This window comes from Halichoerus grypus, chromosome 14 (genome assembly GCF_964656455.1).
Source record: "Halichoerus grypus chromosome 14, mHalGry1.hap1.1, whole genome shotgun sequence".
NCBI lineage: Eukaryota > Metazoa > Chordata > Mammalia > Carnivora > Phocidae > Halichoerus > Halichoerus grypus.
Genome location: NC_135725.1, coordinates 89,828,556 through 89,845,916, shown reverse-complemented (window position 1 = coordinate 89,845,916; position 17,361 = coordinate 89,828,556). Strand labels below are relative to the sequence as shown.

The 17,361-nt window shown below is 41.4% G+C and overlaps 1 protein-coding gene across 6 annotated transcripts in view; it reads left to right on the top strand.

Moving 5' to 3' along the window:
* SETX (senataxin) overlaps positions 1–17,361 on the top strand; it is an 87,032-nt gene that overhangs the window by 57,006 nt on the left and 12,665 nt on the right. For all 6 annotated transcript variants that reach the window (XR_013443873.1, XM_036079742.2, XM_036079743.2 and 3 more), the window contains 10 exons: positions 821–1,053; positions 2,012–2,179; positions 2,714–2,870; positions 6,470–6,571; positions 6,760–6,875; positions 8,689–8,760; positions 10,663–10,812; positions 11,864–11,971; positions 15,015–15,202; positions 16,229–16,321. Coding sequence is in view for 5 of the 6 variants with exons in the window: in XM_036079742.2 (XP_035935635.2) it covers positions 821–1,053; positions 2,012–2,179; positions 2,714–2,870; positions 6,470–6,571; positions 6,760–6,875; positions 8,689–8,760; positions 10,663–10,812; positions 11,864–11,971; positions 15,015–15,202; positions 16,229–16,321 (1,387 nt within the window). In the remaining variant the exon portion in view is untranslated. The remainder of the gene's footprint in view (positions 1–820; positions 1,054–2,011; positions 2,180–2,713; positions 2,871–6,469; positions 6,572–6,759; positions 6,876–8,688; positions 8,761–10,662; positions 10,813–11,863; positions 11,972–15,014; positions 15,203–16,228; positions 16,322–17,361) is intronic.

The following is a 17,361-nucleotide window of genomic DNA, read 5'->3' as shown; positions in this document are numbered from 1 at the left end:
TAATTCATCAGCAAATCCTGTTGACTCTTTCTTTGCAAAGTATCCAGAATCCAAGCCCCACGTCTGCTTACTACATCCTGGTCCACACAACCATCAGCTGCAGTGGCTTCCTGGTGGCCTGTTTGCTTCTGTGCTTTTCCCATTGCTGTTTATTCTCCATCTGCAGGAAGAACGATTCTTTTAATGTCTAAGTTTAAGCATGTCACTTCCCAGTACAAAGCTGCCCTGTGGCTTTCTACCTGACTTGGAATAAGGTTCAAAGTCAGTATTGTGGTCTGCAGAGCCCTATAAAATGGAGCCCCGTTTTCTTCTCTGAGTCTTTGCAGCACTTGTCTCCCTACTTTTCCTTCCAGCCATACTAGGCTTGTCCCTGTTCCTGAAATACTCCAGTCACATCTTTGCTTCATGGTCTTTGCAATTGTTGATTCTTTGCCGGTAACACCCTTTCCTCAGATAAGGGCGTGGCCTACTCATTTATTTCAAGTGTCTACTAAGATACCATCTTATCAGGAAGACCTTCCCTGACTTGCCTGTGACGGTAACAGCTCCCTCCCATCCCTCATGACTTCTTCATCCCCTTCCTCTGCTTGCTTCATGGTGCTCATCACCACCTGACATGTTTATTTGGTTATCTGCTTCCCTTTTCTTGAAAGGAATTGCCTGGTTCTTTGGAAGCATTCAGTAAACATTTGAGTGAATTACTTGAACAACATCATACAAAAAACATAAGTTATAAAATACATAATTCTGAATAACCTTTTTAGCTGGACAACATTATTCCCGGGCAACTGAAATTGCTTTTTCTCCTTCTTGATAATAGTGCGCAATGGGAAATCTGAGTGTTCCCTTTCCATCCAGACTCAAGATAATTTGCCAGTCAATTTAAATGAACTCGTGAAATGCGTTGTAATCAGTTCTCTGGTAACTACACAAAGGAAGTTGAAAGCCATGTCTTTGTTGAGTGGACGGAACCAACTGGCCAGAGCTGTTCTGAATCCAAACCCCATGGACTTCTGTACAAAAGATTTACTAACTACAACATCTGAGAGAATTGTGAGTCATGGTTAAACGGGAACAAAAAGTCTGAAAATTTCGTGTCAGAATGTGACAGCATCATGTCGTGTTTATTCATTGCACATTCCTGTATGTCTGGGACAAAGCTCTATCCCCGTGTGTGCACAGTGAGGGCGTGTGGCGCTTCGTTATGTTACTCACCTTACCTCAGGAAAAAAGTGTAGTGCGATAAAGGATTGAAAATATGCTTAAAGAGGAGCATTAAAATGTTAGATGAGCATCCTACTTAAATGCTTGTTAGGTGATTAAAATTCAGAGGTAGGAGTAGGTTAATAGAGTTAATTTTGCATTTGAAAGATCGACGGAGAATTGACAGGTAAAGTTGCCATTTTGCATGAGCATGTTATGTTCTTGCTGTAAGACCTATATATATTCATTCCAGGAGATTAATACTGAGGAAGGCAAGAGAAAAGTAACAGTGTTTGGACCGCTGCTGTGTGCGGGGGCTTTCTGTGCAGTATCTCATTCACTTCTCGTCCTCTCAGGAATCCCAGATTTAATGGATGACAAAGGCATAGGCGCAGAGAGGTTAGGAGTTTAGAGACCTAGCTTGTGAGTGAAGCTGAGGTTTAAACTTAGATCTGATCCAAAATCCGGAATGTTAGGAAAGAAAATCTCAGAACGTTTTTGTACTATCTATGGAAAGAATAAATAGAAGAAAAGTATTGAACAATTTATTGTGATCCTCTTTGTAAGAATCACAAATAAAAATGCAGTTGTAGTAGTTGTAGGTGGGCTGAAGCCTACAGACGCTCATAAATAACTTCATAGTAGTGAAATTGGTTCTGTAGATTAAAGGTCATGTTGGGGTCTTTCCTGATCATAACCAAAGCTTCTGTCTGATAAAGGTTAGAAGAAACTCAAATGGTTTTCTCTTCTTCCTCTCCTGTGCCACTCCAGGAAGAGCAGCTCATTCTCACTAATGTCTTTTGCATAGATCGCCTACTTAAGAGATTTCAACGAAGACCAAAAGAAAGCGATAGAAACTGCATATGCCATGGTCAAACACTCCCCGTCAGTTGCCAAGATCTGTCTGATTCACGGACCACCTGGAACAGGAAAATCAAAAACGATCGTTGGCCTCCTCTACCGCCTGCTGACAGAGGTAGAGTACGTGAGGGCGTCCGCGCTGGGGGCCGGGCACGTCGTCCCTCAGGAGTTAACTGGGGGCATACGTAAACGACCGCTACAGGTCCTCCTCCCTGCACTTTGGTGTATCTTTTTGATACTGTGTGGAACTGTATCTGAGAAAGAGGTAGCAGAAGGAGACAAGGGTGTAAAAAGTAAAAAGAGCAGAAAATGTCCTGTGTGACACTAAGCTGAAGGGCTAGAATGGTGGTCTCGTCACGTCTAATGCCAAGAAACTGTCTGGAATGTATTCCTGGGCTACATTTTGGTTGGATTGAGTATGGAGTAAAATAACTGGGTAGTGAGGTGAGGCTCAGGGAAGCTATGATAAAATGTCCTGCTAGAGCCATTTTGATGTCAATGTAAGATGTAGGTGCTGTTACTTATTTTTAAGTATTTATAAGGGGAACTTTCAAACATACACGGAAGTAGAGAAAAACTGGAAAACTCTGTAATAGAGCTCATCAGTATTTTTTGTTTGTTTGTTTGGCGTGTGTGTGTCAAATTGTAGAACCAGAGGAAGGGGCATTCAGATGAAAACTCCAATGCCAAAATCAAACAAAACCGTGTCCTTGTGTGTGCGCCTTCCAACGCAGCTGTTGATGAACTTATGAAAAAAATCATCCTCGAATTTAAAGAAAAATGTAAAGACAAGAAGAATCCTTTGGGTATGATACTTATATGGCTTTTAATTTGTTTTTGGTTTTGTTCTGTGTTTAGTGTGGGCAGCTTTGAATGCCAAAGAATAAGCCAGTTGTGGTAATAACTTCTGCTTGGGGCTGTGGCCCATACGTACTCATCAATTCATTTAGCAAGTTTTATTGAGCATTTACTCTGTGCCAAGGCCCTGTGCTAAGTACTGAGGTTTCAACAGTGAAACCTTCCAGGAGACGATAATGAGGAAGTGGATCAGTGGGCAGTTAGAGTATAAATCTGGACATTCTGTAAGAGCAGTAAGATGTGGCTACTTTCAGACACCTTAGAGCGGCCCTTGGTTCAGTTGTGGAGCGTTAAGGAAGGCTCCTGGGGGAAATGATGTCTAAGATGAAACCTGGAGAGTAGTTAGGAGTTAGCCGTGGGAAAGGATTGGTGGGTATGGGGAGCTCTAGCAGAAGTTACTGTCAGTAACAGGGACCAGAGGCGAGAGAACCTCCGTGCAGGATAGCTGGAATGTCATAAGCCCCACGAAGGCGAGGGTTTGGGCATTCCGTTTGCTGCGCTCTCTCCAGTGAGATCCAGGCAGTGAGGGTACGCAGGGACTGTGTTTGTTTCCTTGGGGAGGTGTGTGAGTTCTCTATTGGGTATTGATGGTCAGGTGTACCTCATATGAAAGGTCAAGAGTTTATAAAAACACTGGTCTACCATAGGTAGACCTTGAAGTGAAAATGTTGGGTTGAAGGATTTGTGCATCTTCGGTTTTCTAGATAGTGCCAAATCGTCCTCAGACGTGGGTGTAGCAGTTTACACGCCCAGGAGCAGCTCCAGTGCATACGCAGTGGTGTGGTTTTAACGTGCCTGTCCCTGGCTGGCTGAGGGAAGGTGAGCACTCTCAGGCGAGTGCTGACCATGCAGCTGGGCCGGGATCAGGACGGGGCCAGCCAGGCATCCGGGTTGGATCTTCCATTTTGTTAGAGAAAAAATGATATCTTCTGGCCGTAGAAGAGAACTTTGGTCTTTTATACTGCATTCATTGTCATTTCTTCCACTACTTGCAGCTGTCCTGGTCCTTTGTCATTAGTTTCTGTCATGAAGGGCTGTTGAATTTTATTGCATGCATTTTTCTTGTTGCATCTGTTGAAATGGTAATGAAACTTTTTTCTTTAATCTGTTAGTGGGGTAAAGTACAGTGTTTTTCTAATACTAAAATATCTTTGATTCCTAGAATAAGGCCAACTTGGTCATGTATTATTATTTTTTAACACGTTGCTAGATTGCTAATGTTTAATTTAGGATTTTAAAATGAGTACTCATGAATGAAGCCAGCCTGTGATTTTTCTTTGTCATATCTATGTCTGGGTATCATTACACTGACTTTAAAAATGTAATTGGGGATAATTTTTTGTTAATTCTTTGGAATGTTTTATATATGACAGAGATTATCTATTCCTTGAAGATTAATTTGTTTTTAGTGTTGTTTTGTTTATTGACAGATGGGTAAGTTTTAATCTGTCCGAATGTCTTAGCTGTTAATAGGTCTATTCAGGTTTCTGTATTTTAGTGAGTTTGGCTAATTTGTATTTTTCAAGAAAAATCAACATTTCCTCTTAATTTTTAAATATATTGGCATAAAGTTGCTCGTTGTATTCTCATTTTAAAACTCTCAACTCTATTTTGATTGGGTCACCTTTGTCATTCCCTGAATTATATATTTAGTCCCTAAATCCACATGTGGTATGAGCCTATGTTTTGAAAGTCCTGGAAGAGATTTTGGTTTTTCCCAGCTAAGCCCAGGGGCAGTTAGATTCATTTCCTTTTCATCCTCCCACCTCTTTCAGGCCTTCTTCCTTTCCAGTGGGCTTTATTTATTTATTTTTTAAAGATTTTATTTTTATTTATTTCACAGAGAGAGACACAGAGAAAGCGGGAACACAAGCAGGGGGAGTGAGAGAGGGAGAAGCGGGCTTCCCGCGGAGCAGGGAGCCCACTGCGGGGCGCGATCCCAGGACCCTGGGATCATGACCTGAGCCAAAGGCAGATGCTTAACGACTGAGCCACCCAGGCGCCCCATCCAGTGGGCTTTAAAATCCAAGCCTCCATTATAAAGTTCTATGTCTTCACTGGAATGGTAGTTTTGCCAGTGTAGACATTTGTCAGACTGTAGAACTAAAGATTTTGAAACATCTGCATTTTATTGAATGTACAGTAAAAAAAAAATTCTGAGCACCTAGACGGCGCCAACCCTGACTCATCCTGTTCCCCCAGGGAAGCCTCAGCACCTTGTGGGCTTTCAACTCTGGTTTTGAGCTTTCTTTTTGTTTTTGGCCCCTAGGAATTTCTCTTCCATTTCTGTGAGCTCACCCTGCAGTTTAAAGGAGTCTGTTTTATTTTATTTTATTTTATTTTATTTTATTTATTTGACAGAGACAGAGATAGCGAGAGCAGGAACACAAGCAGTGGGAGTGGGAGAGGGAGAAGCAGGCTTCCCATCAAACAGGGAGCCTGATGTGGGGCTCGATCCCAGGACCCTGGGATCATGACCTGAGCTGAAGGCAGACGCTTAACGACTGAGCCACTCAGGTGCCCAAGGAGTCTGTTTTAATTTATGGAGCATTTCTAGGTATTTATAGGGGGTGAGTTTCCAGGTAATTTCATCCACCTTTCTCATGGAAACACAAGTAAGTTAGCAGTTTTGAAACCTTTAAGTAAATGTTGGCCAGAGAAGATGGCTTCAAAGTTAGAAGAATGAGCTGAACTAGGAACAAAATATGTTGTAGACAACTGCTTAGTAAGTCATTCATTCATTCAGCATACATTGATTGTGCTTCCGTGCCAGCCACTATCATAGCCAGTGAGTACAACGAAACCCTATTCAGTGGAAGGAGATCGACAGTAAACAAATAAGCATGTGATGTGTCAGATTGTGATAAGTGCTGATTGCTATAATTTAGCCCTATGATGGAGTGAGAGATTTTTAGATTAAGTAATATATAAAATATGGTGACCGAAAATAAAGGTGTGGTTAACAGCTAGCCACTTAAATGACATTTACACTGTTTGCAGTTATCTACTCCACAGTTTCAGCACCTTGTGTCCCTTAGATTCTGGAGTAGCAGCATGATATGGAGTAGAGTTTCAAAAACTTTGTTGTGAATATTCCACGAAAGGATTTGATAGTAAAATATGATTCTGTCTTGAAAATTCAAATATGTATTAATATATGAAAGTCTTTACATATCTGATATATCCTGTGGTTAAGAAATCTATCTTATTTCAACTCACCTTTCCCAAATGTATTTTACTATGGAATGTTGTACAGAACATAGTTTGAGAAATGTTGGTATAATTGAATCTCAACTTTGTAATGTCCTGTTTATGCAACCTCTGTAGCTTTTATTAGGTAGAAATGGTCAGTACTCACCCTGCAGGGTGGTTGTGAAGAATATCTAATGTGTATGAATCCTCTAGTGTAGTTTCAGGTGTGGAGTTGATTGATAGTTAATGTTGGCTCCTTTCCCTGATTGTTAGTATGCTCGCTTAGAAATAGGTACTATGTACAGAGATTGGCAGTGTCCTTATTAATCTCTAAGTATGATTTTTTTATCAACAGGGAACTGTGGAGATATAAATTTAGTACGTCTCGGTCCAGAAAAGTCTATTAATAATGAGGTCCTAAAATTCAGTTTGGACAGCCAAGTTAACCACAGAATGAGTAAGTACTCATTAAAGCACATACTAACATTACTTCTGTTTCCTTTTATGTGATAGCTAATGTGTTGGGCATTAAAGGTAATTTGTAGACACTCGAAATAGCCTTGCTTTGAGAACTAGTTTTTCTTCTGATTGCATATGCATATGTGTATATTTGTGAGACTTACCATAGCATTCTTTTTTTTTAAGAAAAAGACTTACCTTCTCATGTTCAGGAGATGCATAGAAGAAAGGAATTTCTAGATCATCAACTTGATGAACTTTCCCGCCAGCGTGCTTTATGCCGAGGAGGAAGGGAAATACAGGTATCTAAACATGTCTTGATGAATATTTTTTAATAGCTGATAAGTACAGAAGCTAGTGATGAGTATTTGATACCAATGTTTTATTGTGGAATAGCATAATTGGTGTATAAAGATGTATAAAAAAGCGGTATGCCTTATATTAGGGATTAAAAAACTTTCTAAAAAGGAAAGGTAGTAAGTAATTTAGACTTTGCAGGCCATATGGTCTCTGTTTCAACTACTCAGCTCTGCTGTTGTAGCATAAAAGTAGTGACAGATAATACATAAACAAATGGATGTGGCTGTGTTCCAATAAAACTTTATTTATAAAAACAGATGGTGAGCTGAATTTGGCCCAGGCTGTAGTTTGCTGTTGCCTGCCTTGTATTAAAGCTGTAGTGAATTTATTAGATATCTTTCAGTTGCAAGTTAAACCCAAGTTAGACAAAAAGGGAATTCACTGACTTAGATACCTAGGAACTCTGGGAGTGATTAACTCCAGTGTAGCTGGATCCAGAGGCTCCAGATGTCATTTCTCCATCCCTTGATTTTTCTGTGTGTCAGACATTTCTCATCTTGGAGAAGACAAGTGCCAGCATCTCTGGGTACCACCGCTCCAGCTTAGAAAACCCAAGGGAGGGGCGCCTAGGTGGCTCAGTCAGTTAAGCATCCAACTCTTGATTTTGGCTCAAGTCATAATCTCAGGGTTGTGAGATCAAGCCCCGTGTTGGGCTCCATGCTCACCAGGGAGTCTGCTTCTCTACCTCTCCCTCTGCCTCCCCCCTCCACCCCCCCCCCACTGCCCATGCTCTTTCTCCCTCTCTCTCAAATAAATAAATAAATTTTAAGAAAGGAAGGAAGGGAGGAAGGCAGGCAGGAAGGAAACCCATAGGGCAAGAAGGGGCTGCTTTCCCTGCTATCCACGCGTCAGTTCCATGGAGGGAGTCTGATTAGTCCCTGGGTGTGCAAGCAGGTCTAATCCCTGTTTTTAAGGGAATGTGAGCCAGTTTACCAGGCCTATGTTATATGCCCATCACTGTGGCTAGAGGAATGACTGGGATGTGATTAATAACCTGTTTGAATCACCCAGAAATTAATGGAGGAATGAGCCCCAGGGGTTGGACTGCCCAGCAGACAGAAATAGCACACATGGGACACACTAGACAGAACGGAATCTTGTACAGTGTTAAGGATTTATCAGATTAACGCTTAAGTGAAGCTCAGGGTGCCAGACCACAGAGAAATTGAATAGAGACGTTTATTACGCACAGATCCTGGAGGAAGTACACGTCCCGCCTCCAGGGGCCACACAGGGAGGTCAAGGCAGAATGCAGACCGAGAGGCAGGACCTGGGCGCTCGTCTTTGTTAGGGTCTGTGGGTGAGGTGCTTTGGGGGTCCTGGGCTAGGGCCAGATTGGGCAACTCAGCCCAAAAGAGCAGGGCTTAGATAAGCTGCATGGGTGTGCATAAGGCACACAGGCGCTGGAGGCAGGGGAGACTGTGGTCATGAGGGCAGTCCTGTCGGAGCTTCCATTTGCTGGGAGTCTGTGGCTGCTCTCTTACCTGGGGCCTTGTTCGCGGGAGGGCTCGTGTCCATGGAGGGTCTCTTCAGGCTGCCTGGCTGGACAGTGTGCACGAGGCCGCAGTACCATGGGGTAGCGTGGCCGCAGCACAGCCTGGTGTCAGGACTCCTGGGGAAGAGAGAAGGAACTGGGGGAAAAGCGAGTCTTGGGCAGCTAGATTATAGTGCCACCTGAAAGGCAAGGCAGTCAGCGGGAAAGCATTTTAAAATGGCTCAGTTTAACTTTAATGATTGCATTCTCACTTTTCCCAGAGGCAGGAATTAGATGAAAAAATTGCGAAAGTTTCAAAAGAGAGGCAGGAACTAGCTTCTAAAATTAAAGAGGTAAGTGGTTCACCTGTAGCATTTTCCGGGTTTTTCTCTCTTTCTCTTTATTATGAATTATTTCACACAACTGATGGGCTTTTCTCAATTGCATTTAAATATTATGAAAAACTTTTTTAAATGTTAAAGTAGAGAAAATGATGCAATTACATGTACATTTGCTGTTTTTGTTTTAGCCTAATAATTCTTATCGTCATTGAGATTTCTAAGAAAGAGGTGATTATAAAGTATTTTTTCCTTTTCTAGGTCTGGGTATTAAACTCCGTTGTTAGGTGCTCTCCACACCCCCGGCGCTGCAAAGTCGCTTATGATAACTATCATCAGATGAATAGTTAGTGAAAGTAGATTTGAAGGTGTTTTCCCTGTTAAAAAGAAAATAAAATCCGTGCCCACCCAGGGACACCAAAAAGAGAAGGGAAAAAAAAAAAGGAAAATGAGATGTCTAGATTCAAGTAGCGTGACAGTGGCTGGGGATTTGGCAAAAGAGAGTACAAACAAGTCTTTTACAATTCTTGACTGAAAGCATAAACCTACCCTATTTGTTTTTGATCATAAGAATCCTTCTGTAGCGTGTGTAACTTCTTCCCCAGTATTCTTTGGGTATAAAAATATCATCAAGGGGCATCTCTCTGGCTCAGTTGGTGGAGCATGTGACTCTTGATCTCTCGGGGTTGTTGAGTTTGAGCCCCACGTTGGGCACAGAGCTTACTTAAAAATAAAATCTTTAAAAAAAAAAATGAACAAGATTTAGATTGATCAAAGCTAGGATGAGCCTGATATATATCCTCATGACCAGATTGCAGCCCTAATAAGCCAGTGGGGGTCAGGGAGAGCAGGTTATAGCAACTGGTAACGTTATTAGTATTTTTAAGCTGAGATTTTTCTCTTGAATGTATTAGCCTTCCCAGTATAGCTAAATAAATAACAGTTGAACAATTTAGCTGTTTGTTCATTTAAATAAAAAAATTATGTGGAAAGATTTCTATTAAAATTGTAAACTGAGCCCAAAATTACTTCCCAAACTTAAGGATGAAGCCTGTATTTAAGGATGAAGTCTGTTTTTGCATATACTGTGGGTTTTGCTGCTCATCACCTTGTTCTGTGGGCCATTGAATTAATTGTACTTGGCAGTTCTCCTCAGGTGGCTGAGAGGAGAGGTGTGTGACAGTGCATTCATGGGTGTCCCTGGGAGGGCCACAGTTGCCACCATCTCCCTGAAGCTTCCACACATGCTTGGGAGTCCACGTCTGGGGTTGAACAAATGTGCAGGGATGAACCCCTGTTTAGGAACCGAAATAGGCTCACTGAATCTCTGATAAGAACCCTGGTTTAGTGGCTTGAACACTAAATGGGAGGTGCACTGTCTGGCGCCATCACACAATCCATGTGGCAGAGATGGGCCGAGGTGGTCTTTCTTACGTGCAAGCAGAATGCTTCTCGTTTTCACAGGCATTGTCGTCGTTGGTACAAGCCTTTGTAAAAGAAAGAACAATATTATATACTTAAAAACTGACAGAAAAATGTATGTTCAAGCTGAGTTCTGACCCTAGTTTAACTCAGATAATTGCTTCACAACTATCTCTACGCATTCTGATACCTGCCCACATACATCTGCTGTAAGAATTGTAATTTGCTTTGACCAAATCAAGCCTGAATAAATTTTTCCTAATGTGCTTAAATCCTGTTCTGAGCTTAGACTGCACTGCAGTGCACAGTGTTCTCTCCGGTGGTTTCTGATTATCTTAAACATTTCTGCCGTTCTCTAGATTTGAGATTCCCCCTCAGCGTTCACCAAATATTTTTATCACATAATAAATGTTGGATGTTTTACAGTAAAAATAGGCCTCCCATAATCAATTTATATACAGGGAAATATTGATTCATCTTTATTTGTTGTCTTAGGTTCAAGGACGCCCACAAAAAACACAGAGCATCATCATCTTAGAGTCTCATGTCATCTGCTGCACATTGAGCACAAGTGGTGGTTTACTGCTTGAGTCTGCTTTTCGTGGGCAAGGGGGTGTCCCCTTCAGTTGTGTCATTGTCGATGAGGTCAGTAGGCGGTCAGCGGTATGACCTGGATGTTGCTGTGAGGGCCGAGTCTTGAGGGAACCGTGCTGCTGCTGAGTTAGAGCAGAGTCCTTGTGTAGCTGGTTTTCACCTGCTGTCACATGTGTGTAGTCTCTTATGTTGAAATGTGCTGCTGACGGCCCCCCCACGGTTAAAATGGCTTTCCCAGAATTGGGATTATATAGTCTTAAGGATGCCTGACTGTTCCCAACAGATCCTTCCCAAGGAGTATCTCGCTTCTGCTTGGAATAGCTCTGGTTCCCTTTTGAAGCAGTTTTAATATAACTTTGGACAGCTCTGAGCCACAATGTTTTCAGCTAACATCCTTTATTCGTAGTTCATTCATTGAGCAAGCATTTGTTGGGTACCTACTGTTGGCCAGAATGTAGAGCCAGAAGACAAAAGACGTGGAAAATGAGATGCAGAGGATCAATCCAAGATCCAGTTTCACCAAAACGAAAGAACAGAAACCATGGAAATGATGAAATAATTGAAGAAAATGTTATTGAAGAGAAGCTTGAGTCTTGCAGATGATGAGGCCTGCGGGGAACAAGGAAGAAAGGGGGTGGCAGGGAGAGGGGGGGTCACACAGCCACGCAGTTCCCGTGGGCAAGTGCCCAGAGGGAACAGAGAACATAGGACTGGGGCATTACACGCCTTCCAGCCCGTGGCTGGTTCCCAGGTGGTCATGGTACCCTACTGGTGCCAGCTTCACAATGCACCTGCGGTGGTTCTTCTTAATTGATTGTTTAGAGTGTTTGTTTCTGTTGTTGTTTTATCTTCTAACCAAAAAAAAAAAAAAAATCCTTATTTTTTTTTTCTCATTTTTCTTATTTTTTATTATTTTAATCACCTGGTGTTCATCACAATAAGTACTTTTCAGAAATCCTTATTTTTGATACTCAGTGCAGAAGGAGAAAGTGTGATACTTTTCTGAATGTTAGAACTTTTATGAATTAGATAAAGTATACATGGATAAAGAAACAGCAAAGATGATTAAGAACACTTTCTCATTCTGTACTTTCTTCCCAAGGCCGGGCAGTCTTGTGAGGTTGAGACTCTTACTCCACTCATCCATCGTTGTAACAAGCTCATCCTCGTAGGAGATCCTAAACAGCTCCCTCCCACGGTCATTTCTCTGGTAAGTTAGTTTCATGTTCATACTGCTTTAAAGTGGAAGGGCCTTTTTTGTTCTTGTGTTTGGAGGGGGTCTGTCTTGGATCATCATCTCTTATTTGGAAGGCAAAGTAGGGAATGGCTAAGGAAAGAGAACCACTGTTTGAATTTTAAGAGTAAAAGTCTGTAAAAATGTCCCTTTGTTCCTGATTGTGCTTATGTGCATGTGTGACCCGAGCAGGGCGCGTGCCCGAGACCTGAAGACGAGAACGACCGTGTTCCGTGTGCGGCCTGCTCTATCTTGGGGAAAGGCGGTGCACAGCTATTTTAAGGGCTGTATCCAATCCATTTTAGTAACATAAACACCAAAACAATAATAAAAGAAAAATTTTAAGTTTCCTAACCTCCTGATTTATATTTAAATGTATGCAAATTTGAAAACGTTATCAAGAGTACTTTAAATGTACTCTTAGAGTACATTTCCAGTTTTAGAAATCTGTGTCCTGTCATACAAAAAAAAAAAAGATACGCTGTGCCTCTCTCGTCCTCTGAAAGTGCAGTGTCAGGAAGAGAAAAGGGGTCGTGAGCCCCGCTTGTGGGGAGGACCAACCAGCACCTTGAACGTGGCCCGCCCCTCTCTGCTGTTACCGCACCACAGAGGGCTCCTAGAGAAATGCACACCAGAATCGGGACTTTTGTAGATGTTTTGGGTAATCTGAATAGGTGTAGACCATGGCTTTGAATTTAATTAATAGTTGTATATTTCACTAATACAAAGATTGTTTGTACAGAGGAGTGGTTGCATAAATAACCCCAGGGAACAGATCATTTCAAAGCATGTCTGTTCAGTTGTGGAATGAAAGCAAGTGGTTTTTGTTGTCATTACTGTGTTTTGACTTCGGAGTTATTGAAAATGATAGTGCAGCTCTTTGACATCTGAGCACACGTGCATGATCACACTATGGTGTTAGCCTAGAAGCACACCCGAGATCTCTGAGTGAAAACCTGTGTCCGTAGGAAAAGCTGCGGGTGATTCTGTTCATGGAGAATAATGAAGAACCGACTCTGTATTGCATTTCTTTTAAATAACATGGTATCTCGCAAATTTACTGATTTAACTTCTTGAAGGGACTCAGCATGTAGTGAAAAGGGATTTTTTTTTTCCTTTTTTTTTTTTTTTAAAGATTTTATTTACTTATTTGACAGAGAGGGACATAGTGAGAACAGAAACACAAGCAGGGGGAGTAGGAGAGGGAGAAGCAGGCTTCCCGCGGAGCAGGGACCCCGATGTGGGACTCGATCCCAGGACCCTGGGATCATGACCTGAGCCGAAGGCAGACACTTAAAGACTGAGCCACCCAGGCGCCCGTGAAAAGGGATTGTTGATGGGCCCCAACTTTACTGCTTACTTTGGTGATTGATAAAAGCAGCAAAAATGAGAAAAATCTGCTTGGGCTTATTATTATCACAGAAATAATATGGGCTTATTGAGAAAAATTTAGAAGATAATTACAAAGTTAATTTTCTCAACATGCTTTTCTATCCACCTGTTTCTAAGAAGAATTACTGGGAACAGTTTAGTGAGTATTTTAACAGATTTTGCTGGGCATTTGTGTGTTCGTTTATTCATTTCTTTCCATCAATATTGAGTGCCAGCCTAATTCAGGCACTGTTTCAGGTGCTGGTGTTAAAACAGTGAAGAAAACAGACAAAAGTCCCTGCCCTTTTGGAGCTTGCATGTAGGGGGTAACAGTAAATAAGTCGCTAAGATATGGTATGTCAGGTGGCTATAAGGTTTGTGTGTGGTGGTTGTATGTGTATAGGGTTTGCTTTAAAGGGGGCAGAAGCATTCTGTGCCAAGTTGTCTTTTTTTCCAGTCTGTAAATAGATCAGGAATATCCTTCCATGTCAGAACGTAGAAATCCACGTCATTCTGTAGGGTAGACTCAGTCTTTTTCTGGAAGTGGAACTGTTGTTACCTTTTTCTTTTTCAAAATAGGTTTGGCTAACTTGTGAATAGATCAACTTCTGGGGATGTAGATGAAATCGTTGGATGTCTACTACTAATATTTTATTTAGTTACACAGACTTACTTAAAATCACATATAGAAATAACCTATGATTTAGGAAGTAATGCCTTCCCCCCCCCTCCTAATTTGTGAAATAGGTTTTTCGAACTTCGCACACACGTCTTCAGCATCACGTGTGAAGATCCCATATCCGTTGTCTTAGTGCATTCTTAAGTGCACATTTGCTTCTAGATGATTTAAGACACAATACTTCTTGAATATTTGTATGATGTTGACATCGAAAAGTATATCCCACGGCACAGCTACAATAACGTTAGAACTATTCTCTTCATTTATCTTTTAGGTCACTAATTTTTCAGGTCTTAACTCATTAATAGGTTTATGAAATCAACTTAGTAATTATTGTCACTTGTCTTTCTCCTCCACTGGAATACAAATTCTGTGGCACTTGATCTAATTCACCTTAACAGTTTCAGCACTCCAACTTTTAGGTGCTCTCAGTATATGTTGGATGGATGAGATTGGTCTTTAAAAGGCTTGTGTACAATGACAACCAATATTTCCATCTGTGAGAGAATACCTTAGATATAATTGTTAAAATCTGTGTTGCAATTCTTTGTTTCTTTTATTATTGATTCTTTCAGGTGATCTCTGTTAGCATCAAAATAGCTTTAGTTATGGCCATTACAAGATCACATCTTTTCCTTTTTTTTTCTTTTTTTTTAAGTAAGTAGGCTCCACACCCAATATGGGGCTTGAACTCACAACCCTGAGATCAAGGGTCACATGCTCTACCGACTGAGCCAGCCAGGTGCCCCAGATCACATCCTTTTCATAAGCAGTATGTGGGTTTTCTAAATAAACTTTTATAGTCAAGCTACATGGTTTTTCAAGGCCTGGAGTCAGAAACATCTTTCTCTGAATCTGTGGTTGTTGGCCATCTTACGCCGCTCACATATCAGAGCTCAGTTGCTGTTCTTAAAATAGTGGGAAAAGTATAAACAAATGCTTGGAAATTGTTGTTCTCACCCTTTCCAGAAAGCACAGGAATATGGCTATGACCAGTCAATGATGGCACGCTTCTACAAGCTGCTGGAAGACAACGTGGAGCACAATATGATCGGCAGGCTGCCTATTTTACAGCTTACTGTTCAGTACAGGATGCACCCAGACATATGTCTCTTCCCCTCTAATTATGTTTATAACAGAAGCTTGAAAACACATAGGTGAGTTCCCATTCATTGCTTATATTAGCTTATTTTTATTTGTGGGCTTAGCTGCTTAGGAAGAATAGCTATTTTACTGTGTTCTTAAGTCGTCATAAAAAGCATAAATCAGAGGTTTAATAATTTTTTCTAATTACAAAAGCCATGTTGATTTTAGCAAATGCAGATAAAAAAGAAGGGGGGAAGATTGCCCTTATTTATGCTACCCAGAAATAATCACTGGTAACATCTTGGTATATCTATTTCTAGTCCTTGTACTATGCATATCTTTTTTTACTTTTTTACTTTTTAAATTTTTGAAAAAAAGAATCACACCATACTCAGCATAGTACAGTTTTTTGACTTACGATGGAGTTACGTCCCAATAAACGTATCATAAATCAAACCTACCTACCAAACATGGCTTAGCCTGGCCTACTGAAACGTACTCAGAACACTTACATTAGCCTACAGTTAGGCAAAAATCATTAACACAAAGCCTATTTTATAATAAAGTGTTGGATATCTCGTGTAATTTATCAGATACTGTACTGATAGTTACAAACAGAATGGTTGTCAGCGTAGAAGTTGGTTACCCTCATGACTGCGGGGCTAACTGGGAGTAGCTCCTCACTGCTGCCCAGCGTCTCGTGAGAGGATTGTACTGCGTGTTGCTAGCCCTGGACAAGATCCAAATTCAAAATTCCAAGTACAGTTTCCACCGAAATGTATTGCTTTTGCACCAGAGTTAAGTCAAAAAATTTTAAGTTGAACCATCCAAAGTCGGGGACTTGTCTGTATTCTCTGGCTTGCTTTTTTCACTTACTATATTAGGAGTGACTTTTCAATTGCAGTTATCTTTAATTGCATCGATCACTCTCCCTAGCCTAGAACAGAAATAAAATCTGTTTTTTACCTTTCGCTAAAACACATTTTGATAAAATAAGGTATTTCTTATCCTTAGCTCCCTCCCTAACAAAAAAATAGTAATAAAAATAAAACATTTTCTTATAACTTGTATTCTGAATGGTGGTTGCTTTTTTGTAGACAGACTGAAACCAGTCGGTGTTCATCAGACTGGCCATTTCAACCTTACTTGGTGTTTGATGTCGGAGACGGTTCAGAAAGACGGGATAATGAGTATGTTCTCCTCTCTTCAATCCCCAGGGATGGTCCCAGAGTTGTTATTTTTGTTCATATTTACATGGGAAACATTTTCCATACATCTCTTTGCCTAGTGCCAGGGCACAGGCATTTTTCTGGAGCTAGGCTACTAGCTTTTCCTTTATTATCATAAATTACTAATATCTTTCTCTATACGTTTCGGCTTTTTAGTTCTTCTTAATTGTGTAATGGGGATGGTAATCCCTAGCATGGTAAGCACTTGAGCAAATACATGCTAATAAGATCACAGCTGTTGTAAGACAGACATGGCCCCAGTGCATGGCTCTTGTGATCTAAGAGGAGAGACAGACACAACTGGGTAATCGCCAAGGTAATTACTTATTCCAGCTGGGTTAAGCGGTGTGCGGATCAGTATAGATCCATTTGAATTAAGGTAGGAGACAGAGGGTGGACAGTACCTGATGTCTGGGATTGTGTGTAAGGGAACGTATTAATGTGGTCTGTGAAGGATTGAAAAGGAGTGGTGACTGCTAAGTAGGAGAAACTTCTAAGGAGTTAGGGCGTCTTGTGAGAAAATAGAGGGGTGATGGTCTGTAGGCTGTGTTTGTTAGCACGGGTCCTAGCATGGAGTACGGGGAGAGAACAGATACCACCTCTGTGTCCCTGAGCGCTGTAGAGCAGGGGGCGTCCTCAGTAAGTATTAGGTATTAGCTGAGCTACTGAGGTGTGGGGACAGGACATTGAGTGAAGAAGTTAGGGATACAGAGAAGCAGTTGGCCATAAGCATTGTTGGGGGTGAAGGTCACAGAAGAGTGTTGACCTGAGAGGTGACCAAGTAAAGTAAATTAGACTTCAGTGATGGAAGAGAGAGCTGGCTAATGGGGTTTTCTGTCGAGTAAGTCAGAAGTTAAGATTGTGGGTATTAAAGGCCCTTAAAGTGAGAGGCTAAGGTGGCCTCGGGCGCCGTGCATGTTGCTCCTAGAACAGTAATGAAGGGGTGCGTGTAGTTTGGGAGGTGAGTTGGGAGTGCAGGAAGAGGCCAGTGAGGATGCAGG